At 42.8% G+C, this 21,065-nt stretch overlaps 1 protein-coding gene across 1 annotated transcript; it reads right to left on the bottom strand.

The window, feature by feature from the left end:
- Nucleotides 1-971: 971 nt before the first annotated feature.
- LOC133886612 (disease resistance protein RPM1-like) lies at nt 972-13,138 on the bottom strand. Its single transcript, XM_062326325.1, has 2 exons — nt 12,800-13,138; nt 972-3,965 (listed from the first exon to the last, which is right to left on the bottom strand). Exon 2 carries the CDS (start codon nt 3,958-3,960, stop codon nt 1,216-1,218), a length of 2,745 nt encoding a protein of 914 aa, XP_062182309.1. The 5' UTR covers nt 3,961-3,965; nt 12,800-13,138; the 3' UTR covers nt 972-1,215.
- Between the last annotated feature and the right edge of the window lie 7,927 nt (nt 13,139-21,065).

The raw sequence follows: 21,065 nt of genomic DNA on the forward strand, positions 1-21,065 counted from the left end.
AACTCCCAAATCAACTGAGAACTAATGGAGCAGGAAGTCCAGCAAAGCCGCTGCAGTAGTCAAGGAACCCCATTGTCCCCATCATCGGAGACTAACCTGGTGGCGGTGATGGCTAACCAAACCCGTCTACTGGAGGCCCTAGCACAAGAAGGAAATAAAAACTGAGGTTATGGACCTCAGAACAAGATGTTAGAGTTCATGAGGATCAAACCTCCAACTTTTGATAGTTCCGAAGACCCCTTAGAGGCTGATGACTGGCTAAGGGCCATCACCAGAAAGCCGAGAGTTATTAGTTATGAGGGTCAAGAAAGGGTGAATCTAGGAGCCCATCAACTTACTGGATTAGTAGCAGAATGGTGAGAGAATTACTGTGAGGCATCAGTAGATGCCGATGCCATCACTTGAGAGGAATTTTGTGAATAGTTTCGGAAGTACCATGTGCCGAAAGGGACTATGGAAATGAAGGCTGATGGATTTCATAGCCTAAAGCAAGGATCAAGGACAGTAAATCAGTACATCTGGAAGTTCATCCGTCTTTCCCTCTATGCCCCGGAATACGTGTCAACGAACAAGAAGAAGCAGGATCATTTCTGAAAGGGGCTACAACGCAACTTGTATGTCTAGCTCATACTCGTCATCTACCCTAACTTCAACACTATGATGAACATGACCATCCTTTTAGAGTAGGCTCGTGCAACCATAGAGACAGAAATGGAGAGAAAGTTCTCTTACCAGAGGTAGCAAGGCAGTAGCAACTATAGACAGAGGTAGCAAGGCGTAGCAAACTATAGGTCACCGGGGACAGGTCTCAACTATAGACAGAGATTCTAATATCGGCAGTAGCAAACTATGCAGTATTAGACTCTGGGATCCACATCCCGCACAGTAGCATTTGCTCCCCGTAATTCCAGCGCAAGACAATCCCAACAGAGCAGCACCCAAACTCCAGCAGTTACACAAAGGACATGCTATATCTACCATCAACCAGGTCACTATATGAAAGACTGTCCCAATACAGAGGCCTCCTAAAGGCAATGACAAGGACATTACATGATTAAATTGTGTTACAATCACCAAAATATGATCCAAATGCAAATAAATGTAGAGCTGCTGAAGATGTCAATGACTGATGACATATTATTGGAGAGGATTACAATGCAAGTACGACATCCATAGAAGAATAGTAATGTAGAAGAAACAACCAATCTGCCACGCCTAGACACGAATCTGGAGAACATGCTGCATCTTCTGGTGCATACCGTTGTCGCGCCATTGAGCTTTGAAGCCCTCATGCAGGTTCAGCAGCCAGAGCTTCTTCAGGGAGAGAAGCGATTCGATGCCTTGTGGGACCTTATCCAGCTCTGCAAGCGACACAATGTACAGACCTTCAATGCATCGGAGGGCGCCTTCTCCGATCACCAGCTGGTTGACACTAGGCATTTGCTTCAAGGCCAATATCTTCAGGTGGGGAAATGATCCTGCAGAAAGAACCAAAGTCTTTGCACTACGCATGTTGTTCAGTCTAAGGTTTGTGAGGTTTGGCAAGTGGGGTGCGAGCATCTCCAGTGGATCTTCCTCCCTAAGGTGACACCAGCTCAGAGCTAAATACTTGAGGTGCGTCCCATGGCCACGGAATATCGGGCACTGCAGTGTCCCCATGGCCCATTGCCCTCTGATAATCAGCTTGTGGAGGAGTGATGCAGGCTTTGGCTTGAGAGCTTCGAAGCAAAGTGCCTCATTCTCATCCCTTGCAGAGAGAAGCAAGCTGGAAAGGAGTGGCATGTCTGACAGGGTAGCAAAAAGATCTGCACAATCGGTACCACTAATGTTGTCGATCCACAGGCTCCTTAGCTGCATCAGTTTCTTCAGCTGCTCAGCCAAGTCCTTGCTGGCTTCCACGGTCTCAAGAGTCTGCAGTTCTTCCAAGTTGGAGAGGTCTTTAGGTGCTTTCATCCCAATGAAGTACCGGAACGCCGACTGCTTCTCATCATCATATCTATCGGCTAAAAGGTGTCGTAGCTTCTTGGCCTTAGTGATCCCCCGTGGTAGCTTCTCTATTTTGGTTTGCTTGATGTCCAGAGTGTGGAGGTTGTACAGCTTCTCAACAGAGTCTGGGAGTGATCTGACCTTGGTGCGCCGCAAGCCGATATATCGCAGGTTGAACAGAGCCCCTATAGATGCTGGCACTTCTGTGATTTCAGAATCTTGTAGCTCGAGAACGGTAAGGTAGCTGGATTCAGACAGAATTGACGATAACATGTCCGGGGAGGATGAAATTGTTCCGAGTGACACTAGAGTTCGAAGACGTGGAAGTTTAACTTTTAGTGAAGTATTGTCTTTCCATCCATAAGATGACAGGCGACGAACATCCTTATCCTTGTCCATCAGTACCATTGCTCGATAGTCACTTGCAGTGCCAAACCTCTCCTCTTTCGCGACAGCAAGCGCCAGATCTCGCACAATATCATGCATCGTACATGTGCTCACCCTTCCCTGCTCATCATTTTCCATTATTACCAGCATATTGCGTTGGATTAGTTCCATGAGATTCGCCTCGGCCACCTCCTCTGGTGTGTTTTCTCCTTTGCTCAGCACAAAGCCTTCTGCGACCCAAAGCCGCACAAGGCTCTCACGTGAGATTGGGTAATCTTCAGGGAAGAGGCTGCAGTACAAGAAGCAATTTCTGAGGTCTCCTGATAGATCATGGTAGCTCAGATTCAAAATTGCTCTGACATGGTCATTGTTCGATAGCTCGCTTGGAAGCTGATTGTACACTTGATTCCAAACGTAGTGTGTTCTTTGCCTCGAAGACAAGAGGCTACCTATCGATACGATTGCTAGTGGCAGGCCCTGGCACCTTTCCACTATATTAGTAGCAACATTCACAAGCTCAGCAGGGCACTCATGGTTCTTTTTATTGTAGAAAGCCCTTCTGCGGAAGAGATCAAGTGCATCAGTAATGCTCAGAGGCTGGAGATCAAGGCGACGTGTTGGTTGAGCAAGGGCAGCCACATGATTCGTCCGCGTCGTGATGATGATGCGATTTGCCTGGAGATTCTGGAATGCATCACGCATTTGAAAGTACACTTCTTGGTTCCAGACGTCATCCAGTACAATCAAACATTTCTTATTTTCGAGCCTTCGTTTTATTTCTTCTTTCAAGTCATACACATCCATTTTGTTGATGTAATTAGCTGACATTTGCTGTTCCACGGAACCAACTTTCCTTAGTAGCTTCCTCAACAGAGCATCGATAGTGTACGTCTGGGACACAGCCATCCATGCATGAGCTGAAAAGTTGATCTTCTCGCGTTCATAGACATTTGTAACAAGGGTGCTTTTTCCCAATCCTCCCATACCTGAGACCGTTATCACTGTGCTGTCGAGCTCATCAGAATATAGCCATTCGGTGAGCATTCTCCTATTGCCGTCAATCCCCACAAGATCTTCATCTTTAACAAGTTGTGGGAAGCTGTCTTGGGACCGTTGTCTTTCCATCTCAGTAATCTGGTCAGGAACAAGCTGGCATGGCTGCAACCATTGCTCCTTAAGCTCTATAACTTGCTTGATCTCCATCTCGATCTTGATCACCTCTTCAGCTATCTGACTGAACAACAAGACATAGTGCGATCCTTTGATGAAATACTTCTTCAGGAACCATTCTTCCTCCATTTGGATAGAGTAATATGAGTATTTGTCCATTACATCCTCAACGCGGTAGGCCAATTTCCGCAGCTCCCCAATCCAACCCCTGACGACTTCATCGGTGAGGTACACCGTGCCAATCTGCCGTATAACATTGCTCATTGTTGTTAGTTGCTTCCTTATTTGCTCAATCTTGTCTGGAAGATCCCTCAGATTATTAACTTTTTCAGACATTTTGCACACCATGGCCTTGGCAGTTTCATCTGCTAAAACGCTACCAATCTTTGTGAGAGCAAGAAGTACCGCCTCCGCCATTTGTGCTGAACAAATAAAACCAGATCATGTTATATGCATGGGACAATAACCAATTTCGTCTAAAGGTGCAAGTCCAAATTTTATTTCTAAGCCCAGAGAGCGATTTTTCTACAATAGTGCTTTTATATTACTGCTCGTTTTTGTGGATAATTTGCGTCTACTTTAATACTTAACTCAAATATTTTCCTTCTTTGAATGTGTAGTGTGGTTTTTTCACAAAAAAAAATAGCTTGTTGATACGGAAAATAATTGTATCAATCAATAATGACTGAAGATAACCTTGTACAATGTGCCAGTAAAAAAATAGATAACCCTCCTCCTTCATCAGAGATCTAATAGAGTTATTTAATGGGGGCTCAAAGTACAAGGACAAGTAAAGAAAGATACGAGGAGTTTTTGTATTGAGAAAGGACAAGCAAAACAGTTAAATATTAAGAAAGGGCTTTTCTGTATTAGTAGATTAGATGAAACTAAAATGCCATGGTTACTATTTGAGTAAATTTCCCTTTGACCATGCATTAATATACTTGATGCATTTTAAACCATCTTTAACAATAACTTCCACTTTAAACTATATATTTGATGTTAATATTTCAATTTAAACCATGTTTAAGGAATCAAACTTTGACAATACACATGTGACGAGTAGTCCCATTTATCTCAGCTCTACATATTCATATAGGAGAGTAGACTATTGTTTCCGGTCCAAGCTTTCTTCCTCTCGGTTCATTTTTCGTTGCATGCTTCTCTTTTGGCCTCAAGTTGCTAGAGCCGTCTCGCCATATCACATAGGATGGTATCGAGTTTATGGCGCCGTTGACAAATGTAATCTGACCATTTGATTATCTATTCGCTAGCATTGCAGATATATGTGTCAGGCCGATGGTAAGGTAGACATGTCTAGGGTGGTGCAGTGGTGCAAATGGTGACTTGAGGTGAGACGGCGGCAAGGTAGATATGGCTGCAGAGGAGTGGTCATGCAGGCGACAACTTGAGGTGGCAGCGTCAATGAGGAATATAAGCAGATGATGAAATTTGCAAGTGGTGATACTTGGACTCTGAAGGTCTGATATGGAGAGGTGGCTCTAGCAGCTTGAGACCAAATGGGAAGCAGATAACGAATAATAAACCGAGAGGAAGAAACCTTAGACTGGAAACAATAGTCCACCCTCCTAGCTAGTTGAATCTGTGGAGCTGAGGTGGATGGAGCTGCTCGCCATATGAGCACAGTAAAATACCCAATCCTTGGATACGGTGCAAACTGAAAAACTAGCGTAAACATATAGTTCAAAGTGATACCTATTAGTAAATGTGATTCAAAATGCACTAAATACACTTATATATGGTCCAAAGTGAAATTTGCTCTTACCAATTCAAGCGGCAAATTTGTCAGTTGTTTCCTCAAATCTCGGATCCTATTAGTTATTAGACTGGGAAAAAAAAGATCGGCAAATGGTTGAGTCTATATAGGTGGAAGATCTGGGTCAAATGGTTGTTTCTCCATTTTAAGGTAAAAAATCGCTCTGTCTACCAATCCACGTTGTTTGGACAGACTAGGGGCCATGCATCATTCTTCCTCGGATGGGCAATGGACCATGAATATCTGAATCCAGATCGCTTGTATTGAATCAGCTAGTTCCTGTAATACTAGAGAATTTTCAAAAATTCAGATGTTGACCGTAGGCCCCGCATGAGGATAAAGTTTGACTTCTTGATATGTTGTTAGGATGGATGATCGGAGACTGTGGATGCCTAGATATCGTTAAGACAATTCCATTTTGCTATTTAATGTCTCATTTGGACACTTGATAAAGCTATAGCGAGCCCAATAAATTTAGACTATTGGTTGGGAGAAAACGAATAAAAAAAGATAAATCGGGCGGGATCAACTACAACCTGATGCTCGCCCGCCGCCCGACCACCCTACTCAAACCCTAGCTGGCTGCCGTTGGCCGTAGCCACCCACTATCGCTAGCCCCCTTCACGTCGTGCCCCGACCACTACCGCGCATTGTCGGTCGGCCGCTCACCGTGCGGCGATGACCAGCTATGGCTGGTGGAGGCCAAGGCCGGGGGGGGGGGGGGAGAGGCTGGACCAGGGAGCATGAAGGAGGTGTAGGGAAAAAGGAAATAGATAGAATGAAAGAGAAAGAAGAAGAAGAATGATGAGAAGGAAGGGGAGAAGGGAGAGAACAAGAAGAAGAAGAAGGAGGGGGAGGAGGAGGAAGAGGAAGAAGAAAGGAGAAGGAAGGAGGAAGAAAAAGAAAGGAAAAACAAAGGGGAATTATGAAAGATTTGTTGAAATTCATCCTCAATCGTCGATTTTCACATCAAGGGTTTTTTCTAATTAGTCCTTAGATGCTTGTGGATAGTTTAGAGTGGTCGATCTCATCGTCGGATTGGTGATTAGATGATCCGTTTATCCTGCAGTGATTTAATTTTGATGTTGAGGCCTATCAGTGCTGGATTCGACCATATGGTTAACATGAAAGTTGTAGGTCTCGTCTTTATCTTTTCGATGGTGCTAGTCTTGTTCGATTTGGATAAGAAGATTAGGAGTAATTGGTAAAATAGTTTGTTGTCTGTTGTTCTTTAGCCTAGGCTTTATTTTGGTTCTTCGGTCCTCAACCTAACTAGAGGAGGATCCTATCCATCGTCGTGTTAGTCAAGTGGTAGATGTTTCTATGTAGGTTTCAGAAGTGGTGTATGTGGGTTTACGGGTCGTAGAAGCATGTCTCCTTTTGATTTAGTGCTAATTTATGCACTTGTTCAGGTGGTGTCACTTCAGGACGCAGCTAGTTCCTGCCTTCGTCATCGGTGAAAGCAAGTAAATATAGCATATCACTATATTCTAACTTGTTATTTGGTTACCTCCATCTTTTAGTTGCCGTACTTACTAATAATTTATCAAATTAATTGTGTGCATGTTACTGCTTTCTGCCTTCTAAAGATTCGGATGTTTTCCCTGGATTATGAGGTAAAGGAATTAGGATATGTCTTCTTTCTTGTAGTTGTTTATATTCCTTGTATGTGAAGTATAGCGTATATACCTATGTTAGAAGTCATGTATTCCAATTATGTATGAGCTTGTTGTCTTAATATTTACTTTTATGAAGTTCACTAGAATCTTGAATTAAAAAGTGAAGGAAGCGAGATACGTCACTTCGCAGTTTTTTTTTATCATAGTATGCAATTCTTGAAGTATTATGCATATTTTGAAAGTTATGTTGTTGGTTATGCATTGAGGCTGTAAATACCCCTTCACTCGGTCATTTGAAGGTGCTAGAGTCCAAAGAAGCTCACATACACTTGAGAAACACAAGATTAAAAGAAGCTCACATACACTTGAAAAACACAAGATTAGAGAGTGATTAGTGCTAATAGGTCTAGAGAGAGTTGTTGCTAGGTGTTGCTGCCTAGAGAGTGGATCAAGGAGAAACCCCTATATATACCGGTCCATCACTGCCAGTTTCTAATGGGCCTACAGTGATGGAGAATCACTGCCGGTTCATAAGCTGCGCGGAAAAAATACAGTTATCGTGGCTTACGAACCGGCAGTGATAAGGGCATCACTGCCGGCTCAAGCCAACAGCTGGCAGTGATGCCCTTATCACTGCCAGCTGTTGGCTTGAGCAGGCATCACTGCCAGCTGTTGGCTTGAGCCGGCAGTGATGCCCTGCTCCATCTTCACTACCAGTTTAATCCATCGACCGACAGTGATAGCAGGGCATCACTGCCCGCTTGTTATATGAGCCGACAGTGATGTCTCGACTATATAAAAGTCGCACTTTCCTTCCTCAAGTCTGAGCACACAACAGAGAGAAGCTCTGTTTGCTTGGTGACGGCCATTTTTGGTCACCAAGTTCTTAGTGGCTTCAAAATTTTGAGGAATCCTCATGCTCTAGGTGTTCCAAGCTATGTAACTTCATCTCCAATCTATTTTTAGTTGAATTTTATTTACTAAATTTCTTTAGATTTTAAAAAGATGGAGATGCACCTATGGCCATGATGTTTTAAGATAATGTAGATGCAATTATATCTCATTTATTATACGGAAGCTTCAATTAGTAGCTTATGGTGGAAATTATCTTTATTATTGATTTACATTAGCTATAGGTTTGAGCATATTTATTTTTTAATTAATTTAGCAAGCTCCTATATAGAAATTTTAGGTATGAGCATATTTATTTTTGATTTATAATGAATTGGAAAAATTAGCCATGATATTTAGGTATGTTGCAAGCTCCAATTATATTTTTATATTTTAATTAATTAGCATGCTCCTATATGAAAATTTTAGGTATGAACGTATTTATTTTGATTTTTAATGAACTAGAAAATTTCTCTATGATATTTAGGTATGTAGCAAGATCCAATTATATGTTTTATATTTTATTTAATTAGCAAGATCCAATATATAAACTTTATGCATGAGCATTTTTTATTTTTACTTAATTAGTCCTACAAAAGGGTTTAATAATAAAGAAAATTTCTAGGGATGACACCAATAAATACTCATCAGAAGAGTACGCAAAAGCATATAAAAGGTGGCTCCTCCAACCCGGGTCAATTGCCAGTAGGAGATGACGAGGTAATTTATTTGTTGATGATCGCAAAATTTTCTAGATGTTATGAATTTTGATTTATAATAATGATATAATTGTAGATGAACAGAAGATGGATGTACGATGCGAGCTGTGTGAGCGCAGAGTACAAGAACAGCATGGATTGTTTCCTGGTACAAGCCGCAGCACACAAGTCAAATACACAGTCTCAATACATGTGCTGTCCATACGTCGATTGTGAGAACAAGAAGCAGTTTTCCACCACCCAGCAGATACATTCCTACTTGATGCTAAGGGGCTTTATGCCTGGCTATACTCGTTGGACCGAGCACGGTGAAGCTGAGATCGTACAGGAAGGGCAATACATTGGCAAAGAAGACGAAGACTTGTGCACCGATATGTCGGCTGACGAATACACCGATATGCCCCTTGCCGGAGATACGTTGGTCGATGATGATCTAGAGGAGATGTTGGCCGATGCCGACGTCGATGATCTGGAGCAGATGTTGCGCGATGGGGAGGGGAACTTCACTAATGAAAAAGAGTTTCAAAAGTTCCAGCGTATGGTAGATGACTCTAAACACCATTGTTCCCGGGCTGCGAGAGGGAGCACACAAAATTGCGTATCGTGCTTTCACTGCTACAATTAAAGGTAAGCAACCGGTGGTCTGATACAAGCTTCACAGAGTTGTTACTGTTCTTGTAGAAATGGCTTCTAAAGGGAAATGTGTTACCAGAAAACACATACCAGGCCAAGCAGGTTGTGTGCCCATTAGGGTTGGAAGTGCAGAAAATACATGCATGTCCAAACGATTGCATGTTATATCGCAGAGAGCATGCAGACTTGAAAGTGTGTCTTGTCTATGGTGCATCACAGTACAAGCGTGATCGTGATGCTATCAATGGTGAATGAAAGAATAAAATACCTCCCATCAAGGTGATATGGTATTTTCCTATAGTCCCCCGGTTGGAGCGTTTATTCGCGAACAAAAGACATGCCGAACTGTTGCAGTGGCACGCCGAGGAGCACAAGGATGATGGAATGCTGAGACACCCTCGTGAAAAAGAAGGATTGTTGGAGTGGAGAATGTTGTTGATGAGGAAGACTACAATCAATTCGATGCACTACCTCCTTTCGGAGAGGACGTCGACCTAGGTCCCATAGAAGACACCGACGAACCTCCCTATGTACGCCGTGATCATAATGAAGGACGAATCGTTAAGACAAAGTAGCTAAATTGTATTAATTACTATGTATGAATTTGTTTTTAGATGCAATTAATATACCTCACTTTTGTTATGGAAACTTCAGTTTCTAGTTTATGGTGGAAGATTTCTTTATTATTGAGCATATTAATTTTTGATTTTTAATAATGAATTAGCAATAGCACAAGCTAGCACTATTGCTATGTATTACTATTTTTTATTTTTAATGAATTACCTATAGTTATGAGCATATTTATTTTCAATTTTTAATGAATTACTTATAGTTATGAGCATATTTATTTTCAATTTATATTGAATTACCTATAGTTATGAACATATTTATTTTATTTATTTATTGTATTAGAAAATTGAACCAGGAAATTTAGCTATATACAAAACATAATTTTGGTATATAGCAAGTTCAAATTTAAATAAATATGTATTAGGATTTTAGGTCAACAGAATGTTAATAAATATAGATAGTACAAATTAAATCGAAATCACTTGAGTAGCAAAGCGGTTTGTTCGGTCTTACTTATGCAGGTCGTGGGTTCGAGTCTCTTTGCGCACGCGTGAAACTTTGAATTTTTTTTTAAACCCCAAGCCACCAACAGGGAAAGGGGTTTCACTGCTGGTAGACATATTTGGCCGGTAGTGAAACAACTTTCACTGCCGGTGAAGTTATTGGACCGGCAGTGAAAGTACCCTTTCACTGCCGGTCGTCATATTGAGCCGACAGTGAAGGTATCCTTTCACTATCGGCACTCAAATTGAGCCGGCAGTGAAAGTACCCTTTCACTGCCGGTCGTTATATTGAGCCGGCAGTGAAGGTACCTTTTCACTACCGGTGCTCGAATTGAGCTGGTAGTGAAAGCCCTCCTCTATATTATATTGCTCGATACCCGCCCTCTGACACTTAGAAAAATTGAGCCCTGCCTGTGCCCTCCGTGACGCCGCCGCCTCCTCGACACTGCCGGCTCCTCATCGACACCGCCGTCCCCGCCGCATCCTCCCTGACTTCGCCGTCCCCAGAGCCCCGCCGTCCCCGTCCCCGGAGCCCCGCCGTCCCTATCCCGGAGTTGAGGCCGCCGTCTTTGTCCCCTACACCGTCGTCCCCCGTGCCCTCGTCCCCTACACCACCGTCTCTGTCCCCTACACCGTCGTCCCTCTCGTGCCGTCGTCGTCTACGGCCGCTCACCTCGCCGACTGATAGAGCAAAGGTAAATCCCCCGCCCTCTTTGGTATTGGATGCCTCGCCAACCATTGTTAGTTTGGAACTTGGTATTGGGTGAATTATGAGCTGTGCTGAAACACCATTGTGATTAATGAAGTAGAACTAGATGATAATGTATCATAGTTGCAGTGTTAACAGACCGAATTGGTAACATATCAGGTCCCTTTTTACAGTGTTGATTGCTTGCCAACCTTGGCTGTATATAGCAAGTTCATTTGGGCATGTATGTTGCGCTCGCATTGGCAGAACTTGGTATTGGGTGAACTATGTGCTGTGCTGAAACACCATTGTGATTAATGAAGTAGAACTAGATGATAATGTATCATAATTTCATTGCTAACAGATTGAATTGGTATCAGATCAGGTCCCTTTTCACAATGTTGATTGCTTGCCAACCTTGGCTGTGGTAGGTCATTTGGGCATGTATGTTGCGCTACAGAGTACAAGTTGTCGGAAGAAGTACAGATGTTGAGTGAGGTGAAGAAAGCAAACTCAAAGAAGAATATGTACCCCCACAGAGTCAACAGTCATGGGTACGTGAGGAAAGAAAGGCAGTGGCAACAACAGCTAGATGAATCGTGAGAGAGAGGTGTCACGCTTGAGACGGAGGACTGGAGTGAACGATCGACACACTTCCTTCTTGGGATGGGTGCTTCTTACTCGTCTGATAGAAGCTTATCCTTTACGATCTCTAAAGACCTAGAAGCGACATAAGATCTTGCAAAAAAGCTTGCGAAAGCCTATGAGCAGTCTCCATATTAGTGTACTGCGGTGGAGGCCGAAGGCTCAAACCGTAGAGACGTTCAGGCATTAGACTTCGATGTCTTTGACACACCGGCGAGCCTGGAATTTAGGCGACGCTGCGATCGATCAGGCGTGCCTGGGTCCAACGCTCCGTCGCCATTGGCCCCCTTGCGTCCCTGGATGTACACACGCCAATAGTCTACAGTGCAGAGACGCGGTCCTCATCGCGGGAGAGGAAGTAAAGGTATAGGTAGAGGGATACTGGACTGACTGAACTCGACCGACTTTTCAAGGGTGACCTGTAAGAACTATTATGTACATATGTATGTTTGTCGATGCCTATGACTTAAAATATGTGTTCATTACTATGTATTAATGAGGTGTATTTATTATTAATTTATATTAAATATATGTATCATACATGTATGCATGTATTGAGAGAGACAGAAAGATCGAGGAGTGAGAGGGAGTACAGAGAGGACAGAGAGAGAGAGGAAAGGGAGAAGAAGCAAAACACTGCCGGCTGACGACAGGGTGCACAACAACAGCAGATCTTATGGGACTCAAAGATCTTGAAATGGAAAGGTACACAAAAATCATAATAACGACAGGGTGCACAACAACAGCAGATCAGCAATTTGAAGGAATGGGCAGACTAACGAGCAAGTTCCAAACACTTTGGGGGCTCAATCCATAATATGTGCCGACGGGAACTTTTTGGAGGTAGGGTAAGCGCTTCTTTGAAGATGGAAAATCTTGGTTCAAACAACTTTGTCAAAATTTATTCTGCTCAAACCCTGAAATCTTGAAACCCCATAAAAAGCTGCCATTCGGATCTAGACAGCAGTGCTGAGGAAATTTCGTTAAAAAAAGAAGGGAACTGTAAAGAAAATAAAAACAGCTTAGAGACCTCGTTCTACTTAAACAGGCACAGGGTTTCAGAAGAGAGTAGTAGTAGAGCTACACTCATACACCTCGGAGGAGCAAAACAGAATCAGACCAGGAAAAACAAGAACGGCTTACGAACTAATCCAATCCAGAGCAGCTAGACAACACATGATTCATGGATGCAGGCAGAAACATGAACGCACCTGCTGGTTACGATGGAGCTTGGCTCGCTGGTGCGGTGAGGGGAGGGAGACCTGCTTGCTGCTCACGATGGAGCTCCTTGGGTCTCCTTTCCATTCATTCCTCCTTTTTCCTTTGTTCTTCTGGGTCAAGTCTTCTTTCTTTAAGTAATCTGTCCCTTCCATTGCTTATAATAAAATTGTGAAATTTGCTTGGGAAGACTTGGACAAAGTCTACGGTCTGCAGCAACAACCAGGAGGCCAGCCAGTGGCACACGTTCACTGGGCGCCATTATCGTGACTTGCAATTAAACTAGCATGTTAATTTCTTAATCAGCTTCCGTCGCACCCACTCGTCGTACAATGGCATACACATTCTTCGATCGCCCGTACAATCCTTAATGATATTTTTTATTAGTCCATTTTCAGTAAATACTTTAAAATTTTATCTTCTATATCATTATTATAATATCTTCTAGCACTATTATAGTATCATTTATTTTTCTTATATTTAATGACTATTCTATTTTTTATCTTTTATTATTCTTTTTCTCTATTCAAACTAACATGTATACTCTATGACAGTGATGGAAGCTATTTTTTCGGCCCCAGATTTGCTGCCGCTTGGAGCCGTTTGTATCCCTGTGTCGCTCATTGCCGTCTCTGCTGAAGTGCTCGTCTGAACAAGGATGACAGTACAGTATTTTGCAGTCACCGCTGGAATCGGCCTTACCCACTCCAAGAAGCTGCCAGTTTTAGGCCTTGCAGACTTCCAGTTAAGTCGCTGCCAGTTATAGAGGAAAGCATAAGCATGTAACATTATCTCCCATGCATCGAGAAAAATCGGATTCTTCTCAAAGCAAGCTTGGAGATGGGAGACCTCTGAGGCTTTTAGAGGAAAGCATAAGCATGTAACATTATCCCTCTGAGGCTTCGAGACCTCACTGGGGTGAGGAACGAGGTGAAGACAAGGACTTGGAGGGACTGAGATCCTTTTTCTTTACGGAGCAAAGTCACATTGGATACTGTAGCGTTACTGTAATAATAATTCTCTCGGAAGGGCTAAAGTCACGAATACCATAGTGCGGTGACTTTGCTCTGTAAGAGTAGAGGATCTCTGTCCGATTTGAGATGGGAGACGCATATGAGCCATCAGCTAAAGATCAAGCTTGAGTTTTTTTTTTCCTTCCTAATTTCTGGGTCAGCTCTTTGCTTCCTACCACACCCTTTTTATATATTGGTTATAAAATTCTGAATTGTTTTTTAAGACTTTGCAAAGTCTACGGTCCAGACCAATGGGCGACCGGGCCAGTCGCCATTGGCACGTTCTCACTAGGAGGTGCTAATAATATTGGACAGAACCCCGTCCTAGGCAACCACTACTACGAACGGTTACTTTCAAAGACACCCATGATTAGGATGTGTTTAGTGGTTTGAGAACCAATTGGTGACTCTAATGCGTTTGCAAAATGAATCACACTTTAGATATGTTCTTGTGTAACACCTTCCATACGACTGTTGTTAGTAGAATGCTCTTTCAATGTACTCTATAAATGGGATGGGAGAGTGTGTTGTTAGCAAACTAATTTTCATGACACACTTTAAGAGGTGTTACCACATTTAACTTGGGAAATTTTGATGAAATTTGGCTAGTACTTGTTTTCGCAACCAGAACCGTATGAGACAATCCAAAGATTATAGATATTTAATTTCCCTCTTATCATGCTTCCATTCTATTTTATAAACAGGGCCTAGCCTAGTTGGAAGTAGGTATGGTGCACACCCCCATCACCTTGATACATGTTTTATTCAACTTAAACTTTTATGTATATTTTCATCTTCTGACAAAGTTGCTTAATTTCTCTTAGATAGTCCTCTTTTTGGTGGGATGTACCGTCTTCTCATAAAAACTCATGGGGGTTAGGAGTGCTTACTATTTGGTTCCTTAGGATCCCAGTTGATGCCATTCGAAAGCTAGATTTGTATTTCCCTCATATACAAATATCATCATTTCCAAAACTGGTCAATAAGAGAGAATGAACTTTTGGTAGGATGGTGAAGTCATGAAAATCCTAAATCTTAGCGTCTATCTATATACACAAGTCGAGAGAGAGGGGGGAGGGAGAGGGAGGCACTCACAAGAAAGCTGGGGAGCGAGACAGAGGGGCACATGCGGGATAGGGAATAGGAAGGGACAGATTAACAAGTAGGAACAAATGTTTGGAGTCATGTCATGGCAGAAAAGATTCACTCAAAAATTTTCTAGAAAAAAATCAGACTCAAAAATTGAGGAAAAAGCTTGTCATAGATAAAGAAAAAAATGGTTAGTACACACGGGAGTTGCGGTCTCCCCACCGGCGATGGCGCCCAAACCACGAATGCTGATGTTTCAATGGGCGCCCACTCTATCCTATGCCAATCTGGTGTGTGTGTGAGAGAGAAAGGCGCTCGCTAGCCGCCGGTCGACTGGTGAATGTGGAAGAAGATTGCGGATTTGGCAAGAAAGTCGGAGAGTGAGACAGAGGTGCACGGATGGGATTGGGAATAGGGAGGGAGAGATAGCATGTGGGAATGAGAAATTGAGTCACCACGTGACAGAAAAATTTCACCCGAAATTTTGCTAGAAAAAAGTCCAGCTCAAAAATTGAGGAAAAAGTTCAAAAAAAAAAAGAAAAAAATGGTTCGTACACACATGTGGGGCAGTTGCGGTCTCCCCATCGGCGGTGGGGCCTAAACCCTGCCCACAGAAGATTCTATGGGAGCCCTGAGCCCACTCTGTCCTATGCTGATCTGATGTGTGTGTGAGAGAGAGGCAGGCGGGCGCTCGCTGGCCACCTATCGACTGGGTGGTTCTGGCAGGAGATTGTGGATCTGGCAAGAAAGCCACGGAGTGAGAAAGAGGGGAATAGGTGGGATGAGGAATGGTGAGGAAAAGATAGCATATGATATTTGAATGGATTCAAATATTTAGGGGAATAAGTCTCAAATATTCAAATGAAAGTAGGGAGTCACGTTATGATAGAAAAAAATCGCCTATATTTTTTCTGGGAAAATGTTCTCGCTTGACCGTCTGGGCAGCCCGAGGGCGAGGGGTGGGGTTTTGGTGAAAAAAAAATTCTTTCATTTGTTTTAGAGCTTGAAAATGAATTTCTAGGATGGGACCATGTTCCGATACCTTTTCTATGCTAGTGGCAGGCCTTTGGTTAATCGAAGACTGTCTGAACATAATTTGTGTAATAGAGTACTATTGTACAGGGAAAAGGTTAGATGACTATCTGCAATCTTTGATTAATCCAAGAAATTTTCTCGATTCTTGTGATAATTGAACTATTTCATATGAAAATACTACAAAATTATGTAAATTCGCATTTCCAGCAGATCCTATTTGAGAAGGTTTTGTAGGTTGCAAAATAGTTCGGGTATGCCCTGGTCCCGATGTGCATAGCTCCAAATCAGCAACTGAGAGTAACATCATATTAATATTTTAATACTACCCAGTCTTATATTTGTTTGGATGGAGCGAGAAGTGTGTTCAACCTTTATGAGTCCAGCTAGTGATACAATGTCATATTTATTTGGGTAGAACTATGAATGTAGCAACACACACCCGATAAGAGATATACTGGATCACGGGCACTTCTCATACGAAAACAAAGCATATATCCAACACAACGTTTAAGTAAAAATATACTGAAAGCAGAGTAATCAGCTCATAAATTAAGGTGATTAGATACAGAAGGTAGAAACATACACGGCTATCCAGAACTTGAAGCATATAACCAAAAGTGCACCAGAAACAGTATGTCATGACAAACAAGATCCAACTAGATGGCCTAAACAAGCGATACCACATTGCATATGTTTCTACCATTGGAATCGGCAATGAGATTCACACGGACAAAAAGAAAGCAACCGAACTTTAGCCTTGCATCCCTGAACCACCTACAGCCCCAAGTTTCTCACAATTACATAAAATTGAAACCTGCACAAATATGAAAAGACGGAATGGTAAGTTCAGAGGGACGTCATCTGGAGAAGTACATTATTCAGTTACTTGACAAGGAAACATATATATGGGAGTTAGCCAGTCAGGGACAGATTTCAGTGAGTATGTTGTTTACTGCTTGGCCATCTTGCAGCTTAATTTAGTTGTTCAAAGTTTAAGATATAGCTTGCTAATTAAGCCTGTGACTACGTACAAGGTCAGGTACCAAATTGCCATGAGAAATTGCGCAGAAAATGAAAATCAAAATAAAGAGGAAAATAAAAGAAACAGGAGAGGACAAAATCATAACAGACAATCCCACACAAATTATATACAGGCCTGCGAAGAACAACAAGAGGCCGGATTGAAGAATACAGCACGGATGACACAGTAGAAATTATAATAATTGAAGAGAGCAATTGAATGTCCACTCAACGCATAGCTAGCTCTATTCGCTAATAAAAAGCATGCGGTTAGTTTGTATTGAACAAAAGTACTGAAAAATGGGTAATTAGTTCAACGGTTGGATTTAGTTGACCTCGTATAAAGAGTTTTTTTTTTTGGTGAGGAAAGAGGTTTTTAAATTAACAGTTTTACTATTCAAACATGTCAAATAAAATTTCTCAACATTTCAAAAACTCACAATACTGTGTCATTGTTTATACGCCAAGATTCAGATTAACCGACACTTCCCACACAAAAATTAGTTGCACCAGTTACGCGAGTCTATTACAAAGTATCTGCTCATAAGCAATTGCACACTTCTCACCGCATTTTCTCACCTTCGCAGCCTTAGCTGCGCTCGCCGGCGGCAGCCGAAGCGCAGATTGAGATCTTTCACCGGAGGAAGTCTAAGCGCGCGCGGTTTCTTTTGGTGGGAAGGAGCTCCGAACGTGGCGACGATGAGACGCGAGGCCGGCCGTTTATGGAGTACGTAAACCCTAGATTATATATACCTTGTGATTACGAAGGTAACCGTGAACGTTTTAAGGTACATGCTAAATGGCAATTCACTGAAAACGAAAGGAATTACAATTGACGTACCTGGACCGTCAGATCCTCATCTCACGCGCCTTGTGTTGACTTTTGACCTCCACCTCCAGCCCCACACGGTCGTTTCTCCGGCTGCTCGCCCTCCTCCAGTTTCTAGCGGTGCTTTCACCGCCGGATCCACCACCGTCCGCCGCCGCCTCAGCCGTGGTGCCGGCCCATCTCTTTACCTATCCCGTCGTAGGCACCACCGCCTCGCCACACCGTGTCCACCATCGGACTGAGCGCCACATCGGGCCTCTCTCTAAGAAGGCTTCATTTTCTAACGTTTTTCAAATACTAGATAAGTCAAAAGTTTTGCTTCCTGACCCTCCCGTTTGTCGCTTGGAATTTTTTATTTGTATTTTTTGGATGCCTTTTCCCTTGGATTACTAGAATGATGTAGGATGATTATGTGTAAAATACACAATCAGATAGGGTGAACGATTGTGAAAGCTAAATTCAAATTTTTAAATCACCCTAATTAAAATATTTAATTTAATCTCAAAATCAATTTGGGATATACTGCTATCATGTCTTAAAAATGATGTCAGAAATATCCATCTATTGGATTTCCCTCAAATTTTTACTGTAGAAATTAGATAACCATGCAAAACTATTTTAATAAGAATCAATCGGATCTCTGAATCTAAAGATATAAAATTCGTAAACAGATTATGATAAAAACAGATCAAACACAAAATTCATGATTATGTAAGAATTATGAAAAATTGACCAATTAAACTTTTCAGAATGTTACCTTGATGCTCTAGGATGATTTTGGATAGATCAAACCAAGACAAATCGCAATGATCCATCAAAAATCAACATAAAACGAAGAACACAAAGAACATGAAGAAAAACTTACAAAATTAGCTCTTCATTGAATGGATGAGTTTACAAGATGCATCTCAAAGCATCCCAAAAAGTTCCCTCAACGAAACCATAAAATCCTAGATTAGTTTCCTCTCTCTAATCTATTTTTTCTTCTCTGTTCTGTTCACCATACGAAAATAGAAATCCTTTTATATTCGGTCTCGGTTACAACAGTGTCCATCACCAACACGAACACACTGTCCTGGGAGGGATGTGTCCCCATTAGTGGCGCAACAGGTAGTTACGATGCTCCGAGCTCATCACCCTCTTCGAAGATAAACTCGTACCCAGCAAGCTGACAACCCTCCCTACTGAGCAACTCCATGTAGCTACCATGTGCCTCTATGTCTCGTAGATCGTCGATATATGCACATGGAACAACGAAGAACTTGATTATCACCAATAAAGTATAAATTACATAACTATTGGTTATGCATTAATGTAATATCGTACCTGAGCCGACGACACGAGAAGTCGTAGGACCTGGGTCCACAGTGGAAGGCTGTGTGGACTCGCTTCCGGCGTAGAAGTCGTCACCGGCACCTGTGAAGACTGGCCTGGACGCTGTGATGCTGTAGCGGGGGTCACGAGCGCCGGAGAAAGAATGCCTAGACCAGGGACCACTGTAGTGGGTGTCAGTGGCCCCGGAGAAGGGCTGCTGCGTCGAGGGGCCACCGTAGTTGTGCTAAGAAGTCAGGGTGGAATACGGTCTCGAAGGCTCAGCAACGAAGGTTGGACGTATCGACGGGTGCGGCGGGCCGGCTGTGAACATCGGACGTACATGCAGCGGATCAACGAACATTGTAGATGGGCATGCCAGGAGGGGAATGGACGCACCTGCTCCTGCCTCAACGTCTAAGGACAACCTGCAGTTGAGCACCCTGAAGAGCATGTTCACCTGCCAGATAATCCGGCCTAACAACACCCTAACATCCTGCCTAGGGACCTCGAGACCACTGTCGATACGAAGCTTGGTCGCCCGTGCCTCCACCTCAACCTAGTGCAGAATATTCCTCTGCAAAATCAAAGTTTCATTTCATTACTCAATTTTTTTTAGCAACAAGTGTAGTATGTGCAAGTATAGTAAATGAGGAGTCGCGTAGTATTGTACGTACCTCAAGTGATGATCCATGTTCATTGGATATGTGTCGTGAATGTTGGGGACATGATGTGGAAGTTCGGACAGTGTGTACGTGACCCTGGTGCATGTCTTAGTCATGAACCATGCTAAGTAATCCACGTATGCCTCCTCCGAATGTGGCCGATCCTCATCGACGATGTCCTGATAGCATGGTCCCATTTGTCAACCTATGTCTACACATGAGTTACAAATGTGCTCGTGCTATGAGCCCCCCCCTTGGGCGTCAACCTGGAAAAATACAAAAACACAAATAACATGTTGCACTGTGTACAATGAAAAGATAAGTATATTGTTACGTACTTGTGTATGTTGGCAGGCACCGCCCTCGTCAACAGGAACAGGAATGGCTGAAACTTCCCGAACTACCGCATCACGTGATGATTTGAGTACTCCTCGACATAGATGCCGCAGACAAGGGGCACTGCATGAGCCAGTACTCCCGGCCCGTAAGAACATCATCAAAAGTTTGAGCGGAGTGTGTCAATGTATCTCCTCCTTCGTGTACGACCTCCACCGGACATTGTTCACCGTCAGCTCATCGAACTGGTAAACGAAGTCTAGGTATGCGCGGTGTGTCTGCACACTGGACCAAGAGGGTTGTGCATCCAACCTAAGTTGGACAAACAAAAAAAGCAAGTAATTAACAAATACGTGCTAAGTTTAGAGCTGTTACCCACCATCGGCACTGCAACGATCCCAACGTTGGGCCGTTGATGCCGTGCGCAGGGAATTGGTAGGCATTGTGATCCACAAGGGGCCTCCCGATAGTGATGCGCTCGTAAGACCACATTTGAAGTAGCAAGGAACACCCAGTGAGAATGGCGTTGTTGTTCGTCTTTGTGCATGCGTCGCATAGGCCGTGGTACATAATAAGTAAGAAGTAAGCGTCCAAAATATAATATAACATAATTGAAAATTCAAAGCACACACAAATATGTTAACAAAAACCAACATAACACGTTACAACCTCAAACATACTGGAAATCTCAATACTAAAATAGTTTACTACAATATTGTGCATATGAATATCCATCACAACATGAATTACAACATATAACTCGTTGAAGCAGACGATCAATGACCATGGGGACATCTCCCATCTGCACCTGAGCTGGTAGGACCTGCTTCCGTGGGGTTAACACTTGGGTCATCAACGATGCATTTCTTGTATGTGTGATTGGTTCTGTTGCACTTGCTGCACCATTTCACATGACGCCCGGTTTCTGCTTCTCCATATCATTATGGAGTCTCATAGTCTG

Source organism: Phragmites australis, chromosome 12, assembly GCF_958298935.1.
Source record: "Phragmites australis chromosome 12, lpPhrAust1.1, whole genome shotgun sequence".
Taxonomy (NCBI): domain Eukaryota; kingdom Viridiplantae; phylum Streptophyta; class Magnoliopsida; order Poales; family Poaceae; genus Phragmites; species Phragmites australis.